A 22722-nucleotide genomic window follows, 5' to 3' on the forward strand; every position below is an offset into this window, starting at 1 on the left:
CCTGGCTTAGCATAAGAAAAGTATTGGAAAGCAAAGAGCCTGGAACAACTTGGAAACACACAATTTGGCACAGTAAATTCATGGGGTACCGGTCAGCAGTAGGTAACGAGATTGGAGATGGAAGCAGGTCAGCGAGGACCTGATGTTCATGTACAGATACTATCTTCCATGAATTCTGATAATCGTCCTCCTGGCTTCCCTAAAGGCAGGCCAAAAACTAAGAGAGTCAAGGCAGAATGATAGCTATACTGTGGGATAGAAGATCTGGGTTTTATCTTTGGCTCTGCCAATTACTAGCTGTGTGACCCTGAGCAGCACATTCATCTATGAAACAGGTATATGAGAATGAGATAATGACAGCAAATAAGTTATGTAGATTGTTGATAGCACTTGATTTGTCAAAGTAAAGGGAGTCGGGGAGCAAAACTCCAGGTAATTTAAAGAGCCAGAGAGGACATACAGTCATTCTATCTGATTTTAATATAGGGTTTTTATGCAGATGTGAATGGAGAGGCCTGCACTGTTTTTAGACTTCCCTTCAAACCAATAAAGCCTAATATGTTTCCCACACCTCCTTGTCTGACCCTTGCTAACTCTCACAAGTGCTCCTCACTCCTTGCTGCTTTCTGGCTATGAAACGGTGGTAAACATTAGTCTTATCTGTGGAGGGAGTGAAAGCCTGTGGCAGAATAACAGCTTGGGGAAAATCCATGCCTTCATCCCATTTACATTCTAGAAGGGAACCCAGGTATTTGATTATGTAATATTTAGCTATTTGATTTTTTAAAAAACTTGTTCTAGGTCTATATCCTAACAAAAATGTTCAATGCTTATGTTTAACTTATATTAATAGAGAGCTATTTTTATAGGAAAGTCAAGATGATATGGGGAAAATGCTTCATTTACTTAACTAGCCCTATTTAGGTTAAAAAAAAATGTGTTTGGCTCAAAACATGATAACCTAAGATGACAGAAAATCTGAGAGCATCTTAATCTAGTAGAGGCAAGTGCCCAGGAGACAAACATTGAACTCAAACTTATAAGATGGTGACACCTCCAATGGCAGTGAATACCCCCCACCATCTTACCCAGCCACCCAAGCCAGAAACCTCAGAATCAGTCCAAAATTAGGTCCCATATTGAGCACTGTAGATCTCACTTTGTATAGGTCTTATGTTTGTACCCTTCTTACATCCTCTCTGCTCCTGCTTAGTTGAGAATATTATCATTTTTAAAAGTTACTTCTCATTTGGACTGTAGCAAAAATGTTCTATCTATTATATAAGACTTTGAGTCTACGATCTCCAGCTCTTCCTCATCACAGTTTCTAAAACAATCACTAAAATGTAGACATAACATGTTATGTTTCCATACGACACTTCTGTGGCTCTCTGGTTTCTACTTTAGAGGACAAGTCCTACTTGTTTAGTGACTTACAAGGCTTCCACGGGTGGCGCTATGGAACCTTCTCTAGTCTCTTTTCTCACCCCACCACCCATCATGTCTCCAATCTATGCCAAATATCTTTCAGTTTCCTTAATGGGCCGGGTAGTTTTGATCTTGAAGCTTTTGTTCAGAAGCTTCTTTGGCCTGGACTGTATCTTTCCACTGAAGGTTCCTTTTCTTACCATCTACTTGAGGAATACCTTCTCATCCATCTAGATCCTGCTAAACAGTCATCCTTTGTAAGGTTTTCCTAACCATCTAACAATTTTTTTTTTTTTTTGAGGAGACAGTTTTTGCCACAAGGCTGGTGCACCAGAGAGAGAGAGAGAGAGAAAGAGAAAGTGAAAAATCATCCCCCAGAGGGGATGGCCATGCTTCAATCCCTTCTCCTCTAAGACTTTTGGCACACATGAACCAGGTATGAGTTTCAAGTCTCTGAGTTCATGACTTGAACTGTGGTCAGTCATGTGGGAATCCACTACATCATCTGCTGGCCCTTCCACTCAACAAATTTTATTGGCACCTTCAGCTATACTTTTATCCAGTCTTCACATACATGTCTCATAGCACCTAAAAGGTTGAAGTATATATATATTTGTTCCCTGTCTGTCTTCCTCCACTGACCCATGAAAAGAGAAAGAGAGGTGGGAAAGGGGGAACACAAGGACCAAAGGAATGAAGAGGGAGAAAAGAGAAGGGGCAAGATGAGAGAGGGCATAGGAAGAGGAAGAACGGGTGAAAGAACTGATATGGGTTTCCTGCCTTTAGCTTTCTTCTTTCCTTCTCTCTTCCACCTGCCTTCATGGAATAAAGCAGATATGAACCATCTTATTTTCCCCAGGATAAAGTACATAATTTCAGCATGAATGTTGGCACCCTCGAACATTTCTTTGAAAAGTAGGGATATATACTGTGCCAAGTGGGAAGACTGCATTAGCACAGGGAAATGATTGAACTGCCTTCTTGCAGTAGGTTCTACTCACAGGGCCGTGCCAAGGAAAATGACATTGTACTCATGTTTTGAAGGAGATAAGGTGGGGAATGGTGGCAGCATCTGTCCTCAGTTAGAGGCCAGGGGAAGGAGAGGAAAAAAAAAATACAAAGAAGGAAGATGAGATATTGGAAAGATAAAAGACTCTCAGGACAAAATGGTGAGAAGTCATCACATTCATTCTCTAAATGGAGAAATTGAAATCCAGAGGGGGAAAAGGACTTCTCTAGGGTCACAGAGTAGGCCAGTGGGAGAGCTACGATGAGTTTCATAGGAAGACAAGCACTAACATCACCTAAGACCTACTGTACCCCCAGCTCAGTAGTTAGATGTAGACTGTTAGCTCCCTGGATCAGCTAACTACTTCTTCTAGCAGTAGGTATCCCTAAGCATTCAGTCCACAACTATTTATTGAGTTCCTAATATGTGCCTAGGGGTGTCCTAGTTTTATCAGCCTTTGATTTATAATGAAGCAACATTAACTTTTAATTATCAAATTTAAATGTCCCTCTGCTCTCGCAGGCTTAAATATTATATTTCAGTCTTCTTCCTAGTTGAGAACATCCTAATTATTTTGTCTCATCTTTTTGCCTATATTGGGGCTTCCTGAGGGATTATCTGATGTTTCCACCTGTATCTATGTTTACTCTATAGACGTGGATGCATGGGGTGACCTCCAAGAGTAAAAAATCAAGCAGAGGCTGTAGAGCTGGTGAAATGTAAGATAGAATCCCATCTCAACACCTAACTTGCTATGAGATCTTGACAAGCCAGACTCTGAGCTTCTGAGAAAATAAGATCATGATCCTATTTGCTACAGTGGATTGTTGAGAGAATCAATGAACTAATTGATGTGAGAATTGTTTATCAAGTCTACAAATGAGCAAGATGATGGTTATTGTCAGTAGGTTTCCTATTGAACAAGGAATAAATTTACATTTATGTGAGGTAGGTCCCCAATTCCCATTCAACTCTATGCTCCTGTAACATCTGTATCTCTCCTTTCAAAACCCTCATTACACATGCAATTACTTGTAAAATATCCACTTACCCACAGGTTTTAAGCTCCAGGAGGTCCATGTCTCCAGTGTCAAGCACGGCACCAGTACATAGTATCACTGCTTGATTGCAAAGAATATATTGATGTATATAAGCTGCCAGACATTTTCCTAGACATGAAGCCAGTTACCTCATTTAACTTCATGACAGTCCTGTGAGATTGGGATTATTATCCCCAATTTTCAGATGGGAAACTGAGGCTGAGAGAAAAAGAGAAACTTCTACAGGTCATAAGGGGTACCTATGGCTGAGTTGACACTTGAAGCCAAGACTATCAGACCCTAAAACTGCACTATTCCTGTGACAACCCTTCTATCATCATTGCCATTGCTGTGGTCATCATGGGGGTCATCAGTTACTGATTTGTAGAGCAGAAGGCAGAGGTCTGGAGTTCTTCCTTTTCCCTGGGAAGATCTGTGAGGAATCCAAACTTCCTGTGCTGAGCCTCCCACCACCTTTCTTTTTTTTGCCAGGTATAGAGGTGCAGGTGGGGGATAGAAGCAAAGGAAGGCTTCCTCCTGCCAGGTCAGACTGGCTCTTCCTGGATCCTTAGAAGAAAAAGATTCAGAAATACCTCCATTTACATGCATATTTTACTTTTCACACAGCCTTATCAGATAGAAACATTTACAGTAAAGAAACTCAGGAGTTGTGAAGTTAAATAACTTGCAAGGGAACCCCCAAATCACAGAGTGGTAACTAGCAGAGCACAAGCAGTCTGGCTCTACAATCCACATTCTTAACCTTGACACCATCAAAACTATTAGCATTTCCAGAGTGTAAGAATGGTCTTGCAACCATTTTTATAACAATTCTGAGGTAAGTACTGCTATCATCCAGGGAAACTGAGGCAAAGGGTTTGCAAATAGTAAAGTTGGGATTCCAATCCAAGTATTTCTGACTACTGGCTGAACTCTTCATCTCTAAACTATTCAAAATGCCCAGCTCCTACATCTATGCAGTAAGTTTCTGGTGTATTCCTTTAGTCACTCCCAAATATCCCCCCATGTGGCAAGTCCTATGATATACCCTGTGGATGCAGAGGTGAAACAGATATGGTCCCAGTTCTCAAGGAGTTCACAGACCATGCCTTCCTACTTAAAACATTTTTTCCCCTGCTCTTGCTTGTCATAAAACTACACTCTCCTTGGTTCCTTTCTTCTTCTCTGGGCTCCAAGTCTCCTTTGCATCTTTAGAGGTCTCCTGGCTCAGTTCTCGTACCTCTTCTTGGGCCATTTCTTCTCGGGCCATACTTTCTCCCAGCAGTGTTAAATAATACCTCTGTGCTAATGATGCCTATATTTATATCTCCAGTCCAGTTCTCTCCCCAGGGAGAAGTTTTACTTGCATAAATTTAACTACCTACTTAACACCTCTACTCTGGTATCCAGTAGACATTTCAAACTGCAAAAATCCATATCAGAATTCTCAATTTTCTTGCCACCATCCCAAGTGGGACTCCATCCCACTCGTCTACATCCTTGTAGCTCACATTACCTCTACTCAGTTGCTCGAGACATGATCCTTTACTTATCTTTTAGTATTACTATATATTATCCACAGGCAAGTCCTATGGAGGTGTGGCCATACTTATCAAATATATCTTCTTTTCATCTCTACTACCACCACTCTAGTTCAAACTACTGTGATTTCTTAGTTCAGCTATATCAATTGCTTCTAATCATGTCCCACTAAAATACATTATCTACACAGTGGGCAAGGTATCTTTTTACAGTTTTTACTATTAACATGGCTTTCCACTTTACATAGGAAAAACTGTAGACTCTGGCCTTGACCAGCAAGGCGCTGCATGATCTAGGCTCACCGATGTTCAGCATAATCCAGTCACTCACCTTCCTTCTGGTCTTTGAAAATGCCATGCCATACTCATTCTTGTTACAGGGCCTATATTTTCTCAGGATTATATTGCTGGGTGATCATGGGATTGCCATTACCTGTTTCTTCCTGCCTGAAGAAATGGCAGGTAAAGAGTATCACAGAGTAGGAGGACATGAGTGTGGAGAGTAAGATGGAGGGAGGCAGGAAATGAAGTGCCCTGACTCAATCCCCTTGGTCTCTGGGCAGCTGCCTCACTTTCTTATGTGGTTTTGGGGCCTGGTAGTCTTGGCTTCAAGTATCAGCTTAGCCATGGGTGAGCCTTATGACCTGTAGAAGCCTGCCTCTCTCTCTTTCTCTCTCTCTCTCTCAGCCTCAGTTTCTCATTGAAAATTGGGGACAATAATCCCAACTTCACAGGACTGTCACGAAGTTAAATGAGGTGACTGGCTCTATATAGAGCAAAATGTCTGGAGCTCATCACTGTCAATATATTCTTTGCAATCACACAGCGATACTTTGTGCAGGTGCTGTGCTTGATGCTTGAGATATGGACCTCCTGGAGCTTTGATATCATCTTTGGCTTTTATCATCTTTTGAGGTTCAGCTCAAATGTCATAGGCCTCCCCTGACCACACTATCTAAGGTGGACTCCACCCCATCCATTCAGTTATTCACCATCCTGTGGCTCATTTTAGTGCCTTCTCAGCATGTGTTAGAATCTGCGATTTCCTCATTTGTCTGCTGTTTATAGTCTGTGATCCCCAGCTGGGTATCAGTTCCTTAAAAACAGCAACCTTATCTGTCCTCTTCAGGTGATAGCATCTACCACATAGTAGATTCACAGCAAATATTTGTTGAAAGAATTAATGCTTATTTTAACAGAAGGACATGCTAAAAATCTGTGGGTATCCAGAGAAGGGAATCATTATTCCAGGAGAATCAAGAAAAGTTTCTTTATCACGGGGACATTTGGGCTTGGCAGAGAAAGGTGGCCAAGATGTTACCAGGTGGGAAAAAGAAGGGAGAGGGTGAAAATTCCCACCTGAAGAAATGGCAGGTAAAAAGCACAGAGTAGGAGGGCATGAGTGTGGAGAGTAAGATGGAGGGAGGCAGGAGATGAAGTGCCCTGGCTCAATCCCCTAGGTCTCTGGACAGCTGCCTCACTTTCTGATGCGGTTATTCCTCTTTTTATCTCCTTTATTAATCACATCCCTTTGGGCTAGAATTTCTGTCCAGCCACATTCAGGGCATACCTGAGGAAGGAGGGCTTAACTGGGCCTCTTCAGAGATCTGTACTATGTAAGACAGAAGATCTTTATAGTATTTTATTTTACTTGTCTGGTCATTATTACAGTCCTCAATTTTTCTGATGTCTTTTTTTCTTTCTGCCTTAGGGCATGTGCCCTAACTTCTAGAAATAGACTTCAGTTCTTAAAAACTGACAGGGAAATATTTTAGTTGATAACAGGGAGAATCAATTTGGGGCCCTTTTGTCTAGGTGTCAAGGGGAAAGCATCCTGCTAGGGCAAATCCTAATGAGAGAGTTGTCTGGAAGTCCTCTAACACTTCCCGCTCCTCCCACGCAGCTCATCTCAATGCCTTCTGAAGAGGCTTGGGCAGATAGTCTTAGTTCCCAGCTCTTACAGTCCCTCGGCCCCAAGATGAAGGAACCCACACAGGGTTTGACTTTCTGTGATCAGGTAACTGCCTTGTTGCGCTGTGAGCTCCTGAAAACACAACAGCACGCTGGCACCAGGACTCGTGTCCAGCAGCCTGGGTTATAGTCCCAGCTCTGCCACTTCATCCTTCGGAACACTGGACAAGAACCCTCTCTGTTCAGCTCCATCCTCTATAGACAGGAGCAATAAAGCTCACCCTTCCCAACTTGCCACTATCCTCGCCTAAGCTTTAGCATTTCATCTTCAAACCTGAGATGAAACTCTTCTGCCCTTCTTGATCTGGATTTCTCTAGATTGCACTTCCTCCTTTGAGTGGAATACGTGATAAACACTGAAGTACTGCCCAAATGTGAAGGATTCAGCACCTCATCAGAGTACCAAGCTCAGGTTTTGGCCTGTGCCAAGTGAGATGAAGCAGGGAAGCAGCTCAGAATGTAGAAAGAAAACCTATTTCCTCCCTGGTGTCTAGGAGGAAGCAAACTCCACACTAAATTATGTTGCAAATATGCCCCAAGGTAGTTTTAATTTTATTGGCGCTGATTTTAATTTACTCTTTAGGCCCCTGATTGTAGGATGAGCTGTTGGCTGCTGGCAAGGGGACAGCCCTTCATCACTTGGTTTTAATTAAGGTTCTTAAGTTTGGAAGGAAAAAGCAGAGCTGCTCAACCCTCCTCCCCGCAACCACCACCTTCTAGTCTCATTCCCAAGTTGTAATTAAGGGCCCTGCATTAGTGACACACCCCTTGCTCTGGCAAGGCCACAGAGAAGTGCTTCATTTTACTTCTGGAAAAGAGCTGAAGATGTATTTGTTCATTCATTCATTTACTCATCCTTCTATCACTTTATTTTCTCATTCATTCCTTCATTAAACCTTTAATGATAACCTACTATATACCAGGCCTTGGTCTGGTATTATGGATTAAAAAAAATAAATCTATGATCCCTGACCTTAAAGAGCTCACATTATAATGAGAGATTGAAATAAAGAAAGAATTATGCTGTGTTACGGTAAGTACTATGAGATAGATGTGTACCTTGAATTTTAAGAGCACAGAGGAGGCTATTACCTTAGCCTAAGGGATAAAATAAGGCCTTTTGAATTGAGATTTTTGTACTAGTCAAGATGAATAACATTATCTTCTATAACAAATAATCCCCAAATCTCAGTGGCTTAATACATAAGCTATAGCTTCATTTCTCCCTCACATCACAGTCTAATGCAGGTTGGGTGACTTTCCAGACCATTTTCTTGTAAATGTTGATTCAAAGACAGAGGCTGCTTCCTTCTTATGACACCATTATTTTTACATATAATTTCTATGCAAAGGGCAAGAGGGAATGTGAGTCACTGTTTATGAGTTTTATGGCCAGTCTCAAAGTAGCAGTTACTACTACTGCAGACCACATCCCATTTGATCCCATCAAAATGCAAGGGAGATTGGAAAATTTCCTCTGTTGCCCAGGAAAAAGAAGTGAAATTGGTGAACATCTATTTACTTTCTGCCTCAAATTTTTATTTATTTATTTATTTTAGTATTGTGTGGTTTATTTTTTGGTAAATGGTATTTTTACACAGCTGGGCAACGTCATTCATTTATCCTTGTAACATGTTTGTGGTTCACCTATATTGATCTGTGTTTTGCTCTTTTTCAGTTTCTGTATTATATTTTCTTTCTTTTTATTTTTTGTATTACATTTAATCACTATATCTTTACAGTGTAGAACATTTCTTTTTTTCAGCACGATTATCATAAGGTTGGGTCAGTTAACTAGATAAAGAGCCACAGAGAATGTATTCCAGGAGAGGAGATATTGTGCGTAAATTCAAGGTCTTGAGTATAGTGGTTTCAGGCACTCTGAGTAGCTCCAAATGACTGAACTGTAGAGGATCAAACCAGAAATGGGTACAGCTGAGACTGGAGACAGGAATCAGACCATCAAGGGCCTTTTAAAATATATTAAGAGGCTTGAACTTTATCTCGTAATAGGGAAGTGTAGAACATTCTAACCAGGCAAGTGACATGAATGTGTTTGGATTGTATGAAAGAATCACTGTGAGGCCAGACAGTGGTACTCTGGTGAAACCTGATCATCTATGAGAATGACCCACATGAGGTTATTCCGGGTTTATATCCAGAGATCTGCCTCAGTACACGGGGTCTGGATACGCCCATGATCTGGGCCTACTAAGGCTGGGGGTGGATCCTGGCACCAAGACTTTGTTGTGGGGGAGGTACTGTCTTGGTCTTTATCTCTCTGTCTCTCTCATTCATAGAAGAAATAAACAAGCTTTAAAAAAAATATCACTCTGAAGCACCGAAGAAACCAGTTATAAGTTATTGTAGTTGACCAAGTAAGAAATGTTGAGTGTTGGATCACTCATGGTCCCGGTCCTCAAAGAACCTATTCATAGGCAAACATATTTATCAGGCATATTGGGCATATAGTACCAAGTACTGATATCAAAGTCCAAGCCAGAAGCCAAGTGGAGAATGAGGAATTTATTTTAACCAAGGATGAGATTAAATTATGAAAAATAATATGTTTAATCACTGTATATCATTACAACATGTTTAATTAATTTTTCCAGCATAAATATACTGTTTGTTAGTATAGTTAAAGATATTATCATACACAATTTACCACTTTTATAGATGAGGGAACCGACATCCAGTGAAATTGCTACTCACCTTTGTTAACATATTATGTTAACATTAGAACCAGAACTACAACCTTTGTTTCTGTCTGTCATGTTTTATTTAAACTGTGCCGACACAAGTCCATAAAGCCAATTTAGGCACAAAGCATAATCATAACTTGATGGGAGTGAGTATTTGTGTCTTTTGGCATTAATAGTGAAGTACTGCAGATGTATAATAAAAAGGAAAAAGAACTAAGACATCAAATTTAGACTCTATTCAGGTAAATTTCCTAGAACTTTTCTACTCTGTTTCTAGCCTCTAGAATCTCAGACTGGGAAGGGATCTTAGAAATTAACTAATCTTGGGCCAGCAGATAGTGTGGTATTTAAGGTGCTGGACTTTCACATGACTGACCATGGTTCAAGTCCCAGACCTGGCAGCTTGCTTTCTTACTTTCTCTCTGTTTCACTTTGGTGAGTGCGTGTGCTTTGTAGCAAATTAAAAGATAATAATAATGATGAATAAAATTAAATACTTCTTTAAAAAAGAAAGAAATTAACTAATCTTTTACAGAATTGCTTACCTCCCACCTTCTAGTCTTGAATAAATTAAAGTGCAGAGTGTCAAAACATGTTCTTGGATGGGTAGTCTCAAAGTATAAATCAATTCTTTCAAGGTTAATCATAAATTTAATATGATTACATTATAAATACTGATAATATTAACAGAATTTTTAGTGGCAGAGAAATTAAACAAGCTAATTATAAAGAGTATTTAAAAACATATGCAAAGGCTGACTCCATGGCTTGATGGTTAAGGCAGCCAGACCCCTCACGTCTGACTCTATGGTTTAGATTCCAGATCTGGCAGCTTGAAAAATATGCTGAGTGAGCGTACATGTCTGCCCCAGATCCTGACAGGGTGGAGAAATAGGGGGAAAGGGATTGCAGCATGACCATTCCCCATGATGGGTGCTTTCTCCCTCTCTCTCCCTTTCTCTTATTCTCTCTCTGTCTCTGGTGAGTGCATATACCCTCTGGCAAAATATTTTTTAAAGTCATATGCAAGAAAAGTCATTAAAGTTCAGAAAAAGAAGCATAAAGAAATAATATGAGCCCTCCAAATATTAAATTATGTCATAAATAGAAAATAGTTAAAACCATATGAGACTAACACATGAAAAGACAAATGATAAGAACAGAATGGAAAGTTCAAAAGCTATGATACTGGAGATGGGGTGAGAAGAGCATGGGAAAAGGGGACGAGTGAGAGCGAGGGAATCAAGAAGAAAAATAGAGAGGTAAGACATTTATGGGACACAGAACAGGATGATTATCTGTTGATGATAACATGTATGGTATCTTCAATTGGACTGGTGTGAAGTATATTCATGTTGGGTAAATTAACTTTACAAGTTGTAGTGATGTGTAGTGATTGAATGTATAAAATTTTTTTTTTTTAGAAAATTGATTGGCGTAAGTAAGTTAGGGTATACTTAAGGTTTGTAAAAATTTTGTTTATATAAGCTGTTCAGTTCTCCCTTTCCTCTTTATTGATATTTTATAAAGACTCTATTACCTTTTAAAAAATAAAACAGAAATTCAAGAGCTAAACTCAAATACAAATTTAAAATATATAAGATAAAGATGGCTTTTGTTCGTTGTGTTCTTTTTTAAACAGCCAGAGTGTGATTGCACTCACCAAAGAGAGACAGAGACAGAAGAGGGGGAAGCACATTTCTTATGGGGAGTGGTCATACCAGTCCCATCTCCATTTCTCTATCCTATCAGGATTCTGGGCACACACACACACACACACACACACACACACACACACACAGTTTTTCTCAAGCCACCAGAACTGGGATGCAAACAGCAGTCAGCCATGTGGAATCTGACTCCCTTAACCATTAGGCCATAGGGCCAGCCCAGAAGACAGTGGGGAAAAGATGCAAAATTCAATGAATGGTATTGGAACAATAAAGTTTAATCTTTACCTATACTTTATGACCACATAAATTGAAACAAAATATTTTAAAATAAACAATAAAACAAAAATGGAAGAAATAATTAAATAATTCAATCCAGAAACTACAAATGAAAAGACTGATAAATCTGACTGTATAAAATATTAGCATTTAAAAAATATTTTATGGGGACCAGCAGATGGCATAATGGTTACATCACTGAACTCCCACATGGTCGACCACGGTTCGAGTCTCAAACCAGGCAGCTTAAGCTCATGTCAGGTGCATGCTCAAGCAAACCCAAAATCCTGAGAGGAGAATGGAGAAGGCATTGTGGCATGGACATCTCCCCGGGGGGTAGGGGGGTTGACTTTTTGCTTTCTTTCTCTCTGGGAAGTTCATGTGCCCTATGGCAAAAATCTCTCAAAAAATTCTTTATGGAATAATATACTAGTGAAGTGCAAAAAGACAAATGGCAAAAAATTATTTTATACTATACATAAGGACTAATTTTTCTAATACATAGCTTCTATAAATCAATAAGAAATAAAGCCCAACAACCCATTTTTAAAATAGGGAAAGAAAATGAACAGACAAATCATGCAAAAGAAAATGCAAATAATTTTTAAACATAGGAAAAGATGCTTAGACATATAATAAGAGAGAATTACACCAAGATAATTCAAATTAGAACTAAGTGTGGATATCATTTTTTACCCATCAAATTGACAAATAGTCACCAGACAGTGGCTCAGTGGCAAAATGTTACATTGTCTCTATAGGACTGACACACACGGGCATGTTTCTATTTGCACCTGGACACCTCCCTGAGTACTCCAGGCATGTGCATGCCGGTGATCCAGGGCTGGCTGAAGCTGGGAGCATACTGTGGCATCAAGACTCTGCTGAGGGTGCTGTCTTTTCTGTCGCTTTCTCTCTCTCATAAGCACACTCAAAGAAGAAATAAGTTTATTTGTTTAATTGGAAAATATCAAAAAGTTGGATCCTACCAGTGTTGTCAAAGTAATGGGAAAAGACACTCTATTATACATAGCCCCAGGGATGTACTGGCCCTCCTGTCAATACTTGTTAAAATTGCAAATTCACATAGGATCTAGAAATTTCACTTCTATACATAACTATTATATGTGTGAAGTGATGTATATGCAAAGTCCATTGTTACAACCTTGTAGCAGGAAAAGACTAAAAATATTTCAAGTGTCCATTAGTAGGGAACTGGTGGGTATATTATAGATGGCTGTTAGAAAGAATGAGGTAACTATTGAGTCATTGGAAAAGTCATGATGCATTTTTCTATGTTTACCTGTGCAAAAATGTGTCATGACTTTACCGATGACCCAATATGCATTGAGAAAGGATCATCTCCAAGATATATTCAGAGACAAAAAGCAGACCTGAATAGTGTGCTAAGGGTTCTGCCGTGTGTAGGGGGAGGCAGAAGTTGTGCAGGGTGATATGTGATACTTACATGTGCACAAACTATTGGTTTGTTAGAAAAGTCATGACACATTTTTGTATTAAAAAAAAAAAACATAGAAAATATGTCATGACTTTTCTGACAAGCCAGTATCTCCAGAATAGTGAACAAACCTGATAATAGTTGTTGTCTCTGGGGAGAAAAACTGAGTGACCGGAGGATGGGGTGGAAGGGAAATTTTTCCTGTAAATCATTTCATGTCCTTTGGCTTTTGAGTCATGTGAACCAATTAATATAAGTCACCTGCTGGTTGTTTAAGGTGACGTCACATTAACTACCAGATGTCAGATAGGACAATGGAAAGCACACCTGAAGGTGATCAGAAGGGCCAGATTCTAATTTTTGCTTCTTCACTAGCTTGCTGGATAGCCTTGAGGAAGCAACCTCTCCACTCAGGGCTGATTCAAGAAAGGTCAGAGGAACTGGTTTCCAAGGCCCTCTCTAGCTCTGACATCCAGAGATAAAAAGTGCAGGTTTTCCTTACACATTTCTTAAGGCATCTCTCTACCTCCCCCCCCCCCTTTCCTTTGCAGCTCATCAAAAGCTCAGAGGAAAAGACAGACAATTGGAGAAAATAAAATTGCAAAGATGACTTTTATAGGGCTCCTGTTGAATCATTGTGTATTCCACCTCCAAAGCTGAAAATGATGAGTTTAATATCACACAGAGCAGTGCATCTTGTATCTCTCAAAAGACAGCTTATGCTACCCAGAGAACTGGGAGCTCAGCAAGACATAATTTTTCACTCCAACTCTGAGGCAAATGAAATGACAGTCAGCGAACCCACATTCTAGAAGCAACATGGTTTTCATTTGGTTGTAACTTCATTTGAAAGTGTCCCAAGGAGGGAGAATCCCTCTAAATGTGGACTTTCCTTTTTTCCCAAGACTAGAAAGGAGATAGAGAGGTGGCCTTCAGAAAAGGTTTTCCCCGACACCCAGGAAAGGCTAACCAATAATACTATATCAAGCTAGAAAGTGCCTTAAATATGTGCCAGATCCCACATGGCTGGGTTCAAGTCCTGAACCCAGCAGCTTGAGAAACACGCTGGGCACATGTGCATGCATACCCAAAGGACAATGGAAAGCACACCTGAAGGTGATCAGAAGGGCCAGATTCTAATTTTTGCTTCTTCACTAGCTTGCTGGATAGCCTTGAGGAAGCAACCTCTCCACTCAGGGCTGATTCAAGAAAGGTCAGAGGAACTGGTTTCCAAGGCCCTCTCTAGCTCTGACATCCAGAGATAAAAAGTGCAGGTTTTCCTTACACATTTCTTAAGGCATCTCTCTACCTCCCCCCCCCCTTTCCTTTGCAGCTCATCAAAAGCTCAGAGGAAAAGACAGACAATTGGAGAAAATAAAATTGCAAAGATGACTTTTATAGGGCTCCTGTTGAATCATTGTGTATTCCACCTCCAAAGCTGAAAATGATGAGTTTAATATCACACAGAGCAGTGCATCTTGTATCTCTCAAAAGACAGCTTATGCTACCCAGAGAACTGGGAGCTCAGCAAGACATAATTTTTCACTCCAACTCTGAGGCAAATGAAATGACAGTCAGCGAACCCACATTCTAGAAGCAACATGGTTTTCATTTGGTTGTAACTTCATTTGAAAGTGTCCCAAGGAGGGAGAATCCCTCTAAATGTGGACTTTCCTTTTTTCCCAAGACTAGAAAGGAGATAGAGAGGTGGCCTTCAGAAAAGGTTTTCCCCGACACCCAGGAAAGGCTAACCAATAATACTATATCAAGCTAGAAAGTGCCTTAAATATGTGCCAGATCCCACATGGCTGGGTTCAAGTCCTGAACCCAGCAGCTTGAGAAACACGCTGGGCACATGTGCATGCATACCCAAAATCTCAAAAGGAGAGAGAGATGGAGAAGAGATTATATGTGAGCATTCCCCAATGGGGGGGATGATCTTCTCTCCTTCTCTTTCTGTCTCTATGTCTGTGGCAAATGTACACACCTTCCAGCAACAACAACAAAAGATTACAAAGGCATTTTTCTTTCTGTGCCCTACTTATTGGATAGTTCATGTGATAATGTAAAAAGAGAACTAACTACACTGAAAGAACTAAGGTTCTTTGCGTATGGGTCTCAAAATGGCACCAGGCAAGCATTGCAGTAAATGATAGTAATTACTCAGTATTACTGCTGTGCTTGCTTCGTATTATAAATCTCTGAGGTTGGAATAGAGATACCCATTTTTTTTTTTTGAGAGGTTTTTTTTTTTTTTGCTATAGAGCACGTGAGCTCGCCAGACAGACAGAGACAGAGAGACAGAAAGCGAGAAATCACCCCCCAGGGGGGATGGCCATGCCACAATCCCTTCTCCTCCGTTCTCCTCTTGGGATCTTGGGCACGCACGCACATGTGCCTGAAGTGAGTTTTAAGCCACCAGGTCCGGGACGTGAACCGCAGTCGACTACATGGGAGTCCAGCCACATAGCCATTACGCTAACTGCTGGTCCCGAGATACCCATTTTTATCATATAAGAAAACTGAGGCTCAGGAGGACTAGCAGTTAGCATAATGGCTATGTCGCTGGACTCCCATGTAGTTGACCACAGTTCGAGTCCTGGACCCGGTGGCTTAAACTCACACCGGGCGCGTATGCATGTGGGTCCAGGATCCTGAAAGGAGAATGGAGGAGAAGATATTGCAGCATGGCCGTACCCCCATGGGAAGATTTCTCACTTTCTGTCTCTCTCTGTCTCTCTCTATCTCTCTGGCGAGAGCACGCACCCTATAGCAAGAAAAAAAAGAAAAGAAAAGAAAACTGAGGCTCAAAGTGGGGATATAATTTATAACAGCCCCCCACGTCCCCCATCTAGAAATAGTTGCATTGGGCAAACTGTAAGCATGCCTGAAAGTAAATACAGTTTTGTTTCCTGGGGAGGATTTCTTATTAATCAGAGAAATAAATTCTACTAACATCTAGCTATGCGTGTGTAACTGTTCTGTTAACATCATGACTTAATCCAGCAAAAATCTCACTTCTAGGGAGACTTCTAAAAAGAGATACAGTAATTTCATGATTAAAAGGGATGCTAATGACAAGGCATGCAGACCCTGAAAGCAGATGGTGTTAAAAGAGAGGAGAAATAGGAGATGATGTGGAGGATAAGGTGTTGGATTTCCCCATGGCTGGCCACAGTTTGAGTGTCGGTCTTGGAGACTTGAAAATCACGCCGGGCATATATGTGTGCCTGCCCAAAATCCCAAGAGGAGAATGGGGGCGAAAGAATTGTGGGAGTGACAGACAGAAAAAGACAAAAAGACAGTACTCGGAACAGGTCTCAATGCCACAATACACTCCCAGCTTCAGCCAGCCCTGGATCATGGGCATGTACATATCTAGAGTATTCAGGGAGGTGTCCAGGTGCAAATAGAAACATTCCCATGTGGGTCAGTCTTGCAGAGACAATGTCACATTTTATCACTGAGCCAATCACCCCTGGGCAGTGATTTCTCACTTTCCCTCTCTCTGAATCTCTTTGTCTCTCTCTGGTGAGTACTTGTGCCCTACGGCATAAACTTAAGTAAAAGAAATAAATAGTGAGGAGAAATGGAACCTCAGGTTTCTCAACTTCTCCAATCACATTTCAAATAGCTACTAAATCTACTGACACCAAAGAAATCAATGACTTTTACAAGGAAAACTGTGAAAATCTTTAAAAAGAAATTGAAAATGGCACAAAAAAAAGTGGAAGGACATCCCATGTTCCAGGATTGGGAGAACTAATATAATCAGAATGGCAATTCTACCAAAATTAATCTACATATTTAATGCAACCCCTATAAAATTACAAGAGACATTCTTCACAGTTCTAGAGAAGACAATCATAGAATTTGTCGACAATCATAGAATTTGTCTGGAATCATAAAAGACCCCATATTGCCAAAGCAACCCTACTCAAGAAGAGTAAAGTAGGCAGTGTCTCACTCCCTGAACCCAAAATTTATTAGAAATCTGTGATAATCAAAACAGTATGGTATTGGCACAAAAACAAACAGGTGGACCATGGAATAGAATAGAGATCCCAGAAAAAAAAAACAAAACAAAACAAAAAAAAACCCATACAGCCAACTGATCTTTGACAAAGGACACCAGTCACTCCAGTGGAAAAAGGAAAACTTCATTATTAAATGATGCTGGAAAAACTGAGAATCCACCTGCAGAAAGGTGAATCTGAACTCCTATCTCTCACAATTAAAAATGAACTCAAAGTGGATCAAAAATCTAAACCTAAGACCACAAAGTATAAAAGTACTTGTGGAAAACACTGGGGAAATTCGGAGACACTGGCGTAGGCAAAGACTTCTTAAGTAAGACTCCCAAAGCACAGGCCAGAATTCCAAAATAAACAAGTGGATTACATTAGGTTAAGAAGTTTCTGCACAGTAAAGGACACAGTAATTAGTGTGAATTGACAACTCTTGGAGTGGGAGAATATTTTTGTAAACTATACCCCAGATAAGGAACTGATAATCATAGTGCACAGGGAACTCAAGCAGCTTACCTGGAAAAAAGAAAATGATTAACCCAATTAAAAGATTGGGAAAATGAGTTGAATAAACAACTCTCTAAGGAGGACATACAAATAGCTGAAAAGCATATGAAAAATGCTCAACATCTCTCATCATACGGGAGATGCAGCTCAAAACCACAATGAGATATTACCTAACCCCAGTCAGAATGGTGATGATTTAATAAAAAAAAAAAAAAAGTGTTGATGGGAAGGTAAATTGGGTCAGTCACTGTGGAGAACAATGTAGAGGTTCCTCAAAGACTTTCAAATAGAATGACCATATGACCCAGCAATTCCACTCCTGGGAATCTGCCCAAAGGACAGGAGAATGCTCAGTTGGAAAAGCGCTTGCACATCTATATTTATTGAGGCATTATTTACGATTCCTAGGACATGGAACCAACCCAAATGTCCACAAACAGATGAATGGATTGAAAAACACATACTCCATGGAATACTATTCAGTCATGTAAGAAACAAGACCCTGGCATTTGATAGAAAGTGGACAAATATGGAAGATTTATTGCTGAGTGAAGTAAGTCAGGCTATGAAAGAGACATTGTATGTCTCCACTTAACATATACCAAATGTCCACACTCTGGTAGAGATTGAAAGATTGGAGGACATAAAAATATTGAAAATCATTATGACCACTGGAGACAGTGTGGAAGGAGGGTGGGAGAGGGGGAAAGTGTAGGTAAAGAACTTAGGGAAAAGAAAATAGAGAGGTAAGACATTTTGGGGGCACAGAAATGTTTTATTATGTGTTGATGATGACGTGTATAATATTCTCCAGTGAACTGGTCTGAGATGTATTTCATGTTGTGCAAATTCTCTGTACAAGCTAAATGATGTATGGCAATTGAATGTATTAATAATAATAATAATAGAAGGGAAAAAAGAATAAACAAAAATAATCAAAACAGAAGTGTGTGTCTGTGCGTCTGTGTGTGTGTGTCTGTGCATCTGTGTGTGTAGTGTCTGGTCTCTTTAAGGCAAGCCTCTGTGACCAAGCTTTTCATTTAGTATCCTTTCTCTCAACAGAAAACAAGCCTAGAGTTTTATATTGACATCCATGCCCACTCTACCATGATGAATGGCTTCATGTACGGCAACATCTTTGAGGATGAGGAACGGTTCCAGAGGCAGGCCATTTTTCCCAAGCTCCTCTGCCAGAATGCTGAGGACTTCTCCTATGTAAGTCAGGAGGAGCCAGCTCCAGCCTCCCTTTGATACCCTCACCCCTCTTTCTCTCACTCCCTCCCTCTCTTTATTATTGCTTCAGTTTGATTTAACCTTTATGGGGGATACTTACTCTGGGCCAGGTCTCACATGGGCAGGAAAACAAACTATGTCCATGTCCTCATCAAGTCATCACCAGTCAGGGAAGGGGACACTTTGAAAAGGTAGCGTTTGGGCTGTCTGATGTGTTGCCTTTTAGATAGTGGATCTGACTAGGAATTGATGAGAGAAAGAAACTAAGTACCTGCCACATGCTATACACCGACGCAAGGTCTGTCTTCACTCACTCCATTTCTTTTTCTGTTTTTAATTGCCAGAGGGTGCGTGCACTTGCCAGAGAGAGATACAGAGACAAGGTAAAAGTACCCCTCTCACCCATGTATGCATACATGCCCAGCATGTATCTCATGCTGCCAAGACAAGAATTCAAATTGCAGTGGGCCATGTGGGGTTCAACCTCCTTAACCACTGCACCATGGAGCTGGGCCCCACCCCAGTTCTTTACTCTAAGCACATGTCTGCAGAAGGAGGTCATATGCCCTCATTATCTTCTTCCATGACTCTTTATGTGTATTTATTTTATGGTCTCCCTTTCACCATCCTCCTGCCTCAGCCACTCCACCGGGTCTATAGTCATGCACCGCCACATCTGGCTCTTTTCTTTTTTCAGATAGCGTCTCATTATGCTTTCCAGGTTGGCTTTGAGCTCATGCTCCTCGTTCTTCAGCCTCTCTGAGTAACTGGCATCATAGGTATATGCCACCATGTCCACCCTTTAGGTTAGACCAAGGATCAAACCCAGGCCTCCCATATAATTCCACCCTACAAATCACAGCATCTTTCCAGTCAAGCTGGGCCCCTCCATGACTCGTTTTAACCATGGTTCTTTGTTAGTAATTGGTGGGTGATCATTTTTTACCCTGCCTGCATTCTAGCTTCCTGGAGGACAAATGCAGTTATAGCTATGAAAGTATTTTGCAGGCAGTAAAGCACTCCACAAGGTCCAGAGACTGTTGTTACTACCCACCTCATCGTGCTGGGGAGGAGTAGGGAGAGACAAGGGGTGGGAGTTAGACAAAGTTGTAGGAAAAAGCAATATTGGGAAAAGGCAGGGAGAGAAGAGGGGGAAACTGATATATGGTATGGGGACATGGGAGCAAACTTCTGCACATTTTCCTTTGTTTGGTTACTAAATCTGTGGGGCCTGTTATTTCCATGTGGCCAGAAGGGGAGAAGCCCACAAAGGTCATAGCAATTTTTGAAGTTGATGAGCTGAAAACTCACCTGCCCATTGCTTCAGGCCTGGACATTAGCAGAAATGATAAATTTCTATGTGTGGTAAGATGCATTTTGAATTCCAGAATCTTTGTCAGACCAGGAAAGGAACTGGGAGATTATTTAGCCCAGTCCACTCTTGACACCCAGAAGACAACTAAGGTCCAGAAAAGTTGATGATCTAGTTCAAGGTCACCCAGCATTTGGTGGCAGAATCAAAGCAGATGGCTCCCCATTTGCAGCTGTGGGACAAAATCAGCCACACTTGTTTCCATAGGAATCTCTACAGGATGGCCAGCATCTTTCTTTGAAACCACTGCCATTTCAGGACAGACTGTGGCCTCCTGGGTCCAGGTTCTTTGGAAAGCTTGATCTTAGCTTTCAGAGCCCTTCACAGGGTGAGGCTTCTAGGGTCACAAATTGGAAACCTTATTTCTGGGCTTATTTGATGAAATTCCTGCATTACAGCCAACTTTGAACTCAAGGCTGGAGTTGAGGTCATTTACCCCAGGCCACTCACTGTCTCTCCTTTTCTCCGATCCTCAGTGTCTAACTTTTTTTTGGAGAGGTTTTTGCTATAGGGCGCATGCACTAGCCAGAAAGACAGAAAGAGACAGAGAGACAGAAAGTGAGAAATCACCCCCCAGGGGGATGGCACACTACAATCCCTTTTCCTCCTTTCTCCTCTTGGGATCTTGGACACGCACGCACATGCGTCCGGTGTGAGTTTAAGCCACCAGGTCAGGGACTCGAACTGCAGTCAACTACATGGGAGTCCAGCGACATAGCCATTGCACTAACTGCTGGTCCCAGTGCCTAACTCTGCGATAGGAGAGTTGAATTCACAGGTAAGATCTAACATTATGTGGTTTTTCTGATCTTTTCCTTTATCTCAAAATACACACATACATTTCTCTGTTTCTTTCACTCTTTCTCTAAAGCTCTAATTTTTCCTGTCTTCTTTCTCTCTCTTTTCCTTTTTCTCTTATCTCCTACTGAATAAGACACATTCATTTATTAAAAACATAGTCTGGGGAATAGCAAATGGCATGGTGGTTAAGGCACTGGACTCCCACATGGCTGACCATGGTTTGAGTCCCAGACTAGGTGGCTTGAAAATCACACCCGGCACACATATTTGTGTTTGCCCAGAATCCCAATAGGAGAGTGGAGGAAAAGAGATTGCAGTATGGGCATCCCCCTGGTGCATGGGGGGTGGGGGTGATTTCTCACTTTCCCTTGCTCTGTCTGTCTCCAGAGAGTGCACATGCCCTGTGGCAAAACAAACAAACAAACAAACAAACAAAACAGTCTGTTCATTTACTTAGGCTTCCATGAGTTAGCATAGAATGCTCTTATAACTGCAAGTAACTGACCTCACAACTCTGTGAGAAGTATTATTATTATCTGTGCTTTACGGATGAGGAAACCAAGTCTAAGACAAATAAGGCAACCTGCCTAGTGCCACGCAATCTGTAGGTGAGACAGCACGACTGTGTTTTTGGACAGAGGACTCGAGACCTTGACTATTCACTCTTTTCTCTCTGTCCACCTGGATGGATGCTGCCTGCACCCCAATCAAGCAGCAGCCATGGTTCCTATCCTCTGGTGATGTCAGATATGAGCTCTGTGTTCCTAATTGGGGGTCGGGGTTGAGGTATCTGGAGTCACTTAGACCTGGTTCAAATCTCTGCTGTATCATTTACTTGTTCCACCTCTATGACCCTCAGTTTCCTAATCTATGGAGAGGTTAAAATGTTAACACTTCCTTTAATGGAAGTGATATTTTGAAAACTAAATAAGATACTACATGGGGAATAATATTATAGAGTTTAAAACACTGCCAGAATTTGACTTACTGTCATCATATTGTTCCCTGCCTACTTTTCCCCATTCCATCTGTCCCTATTCATGTATTTGCTGAGTGGCAGTTTCTGCCCCAAGAATTTTGCTGGGTACTTTCATTTGATTATGTCTGTTTACCTCATCAGTCTTCATAATGATCCTGTGATGTGGGATTAACATCCTTCTTCTCAGGTGAGGAAGCTGAGACCAGGAGGTACTGTGAGATTTGCTCAAGATCTGGTAGCCAGCAGGTGCCAAGCCTTGATTCTCTCTTCGCAACTTTGCCTTCTACAGTCCAGCACGTCCTTTAACCGGGATGCTGTGAAAGCGGGAACTGGACGTCGCTTCCTTGGAGGACTCCTGGACCACACTTCCTACTGCTATACCTTAGAAGTCTCCTTCTACAGCTACATCATCGGAGGCACCACAGCTGCTGTGCCCTACACTGAAGAAGCCTGTATCCTTGGCAGGTCCCCATCCAGCCCTGGGCCAGGAGAAGACCCAAGTCTGGTAGGATTCACTAGGCAGAGCAGAAATTAGGTTCCCAGTTCAGGTAAGGGTGGAGACTGCTATAAGAATGGAAGAGGCTCAGGATCAGCAGATGGCATAGCAGTTACATGGCCCACTGTGCTTTATGAGTGCCTGAGATCCTGGAAGGAGAAGGAATTGTGGTGTGGCCATCCCCCCTGGGGGTTAATTTCACAC

At 41.3% G+C, this 22722-nt stretch overlaps 1 protein-coding gene across 2 annotated transcripts in view; it reads left to right on the forward strand.

Annotated features, from left to right (window-relative positions):
• AGBL4 (AGBL carboxypeptidase 4) overlaps window positions 1-22722 on the forward strand; it is a 1284896-nt gene that overhangs the window by 1186425 nt on the left and 75749 nt on the right. For both annotated transcript variants that reach the window (XM_006147266.1, XM_027771347.1), the window contains exons 9-10: window positions 18700-18852; window positions 22312-22474. In XM_006147266.1, the coding sequence (XP_006147328.1) occupies window positions 18700-18852; window positions 22312-22474 (316 nt within the window). The remainder of the gene's footprint in view (window positions 1-18699; window positions 18853-22311; window positions 22475-22722) is intronic.

The sequence above is a fragment of the Tupaia chinensis genome, unplaced genomic scaffold (genome assembly GCF_000334495.1).
Source record: "Tupaia chinensis unplaced genomic scaffold, TupChi_1.0 Scaffold000207_1, whole genome shotgun sequence".
Classification (NCBI taxonomy): domain Eukaryota; kingdom Metazoa; phylum Chordata; class Mammalia; order Scandentia; family Tupaiidae; genus Tupaia; species Tupaia belangeri.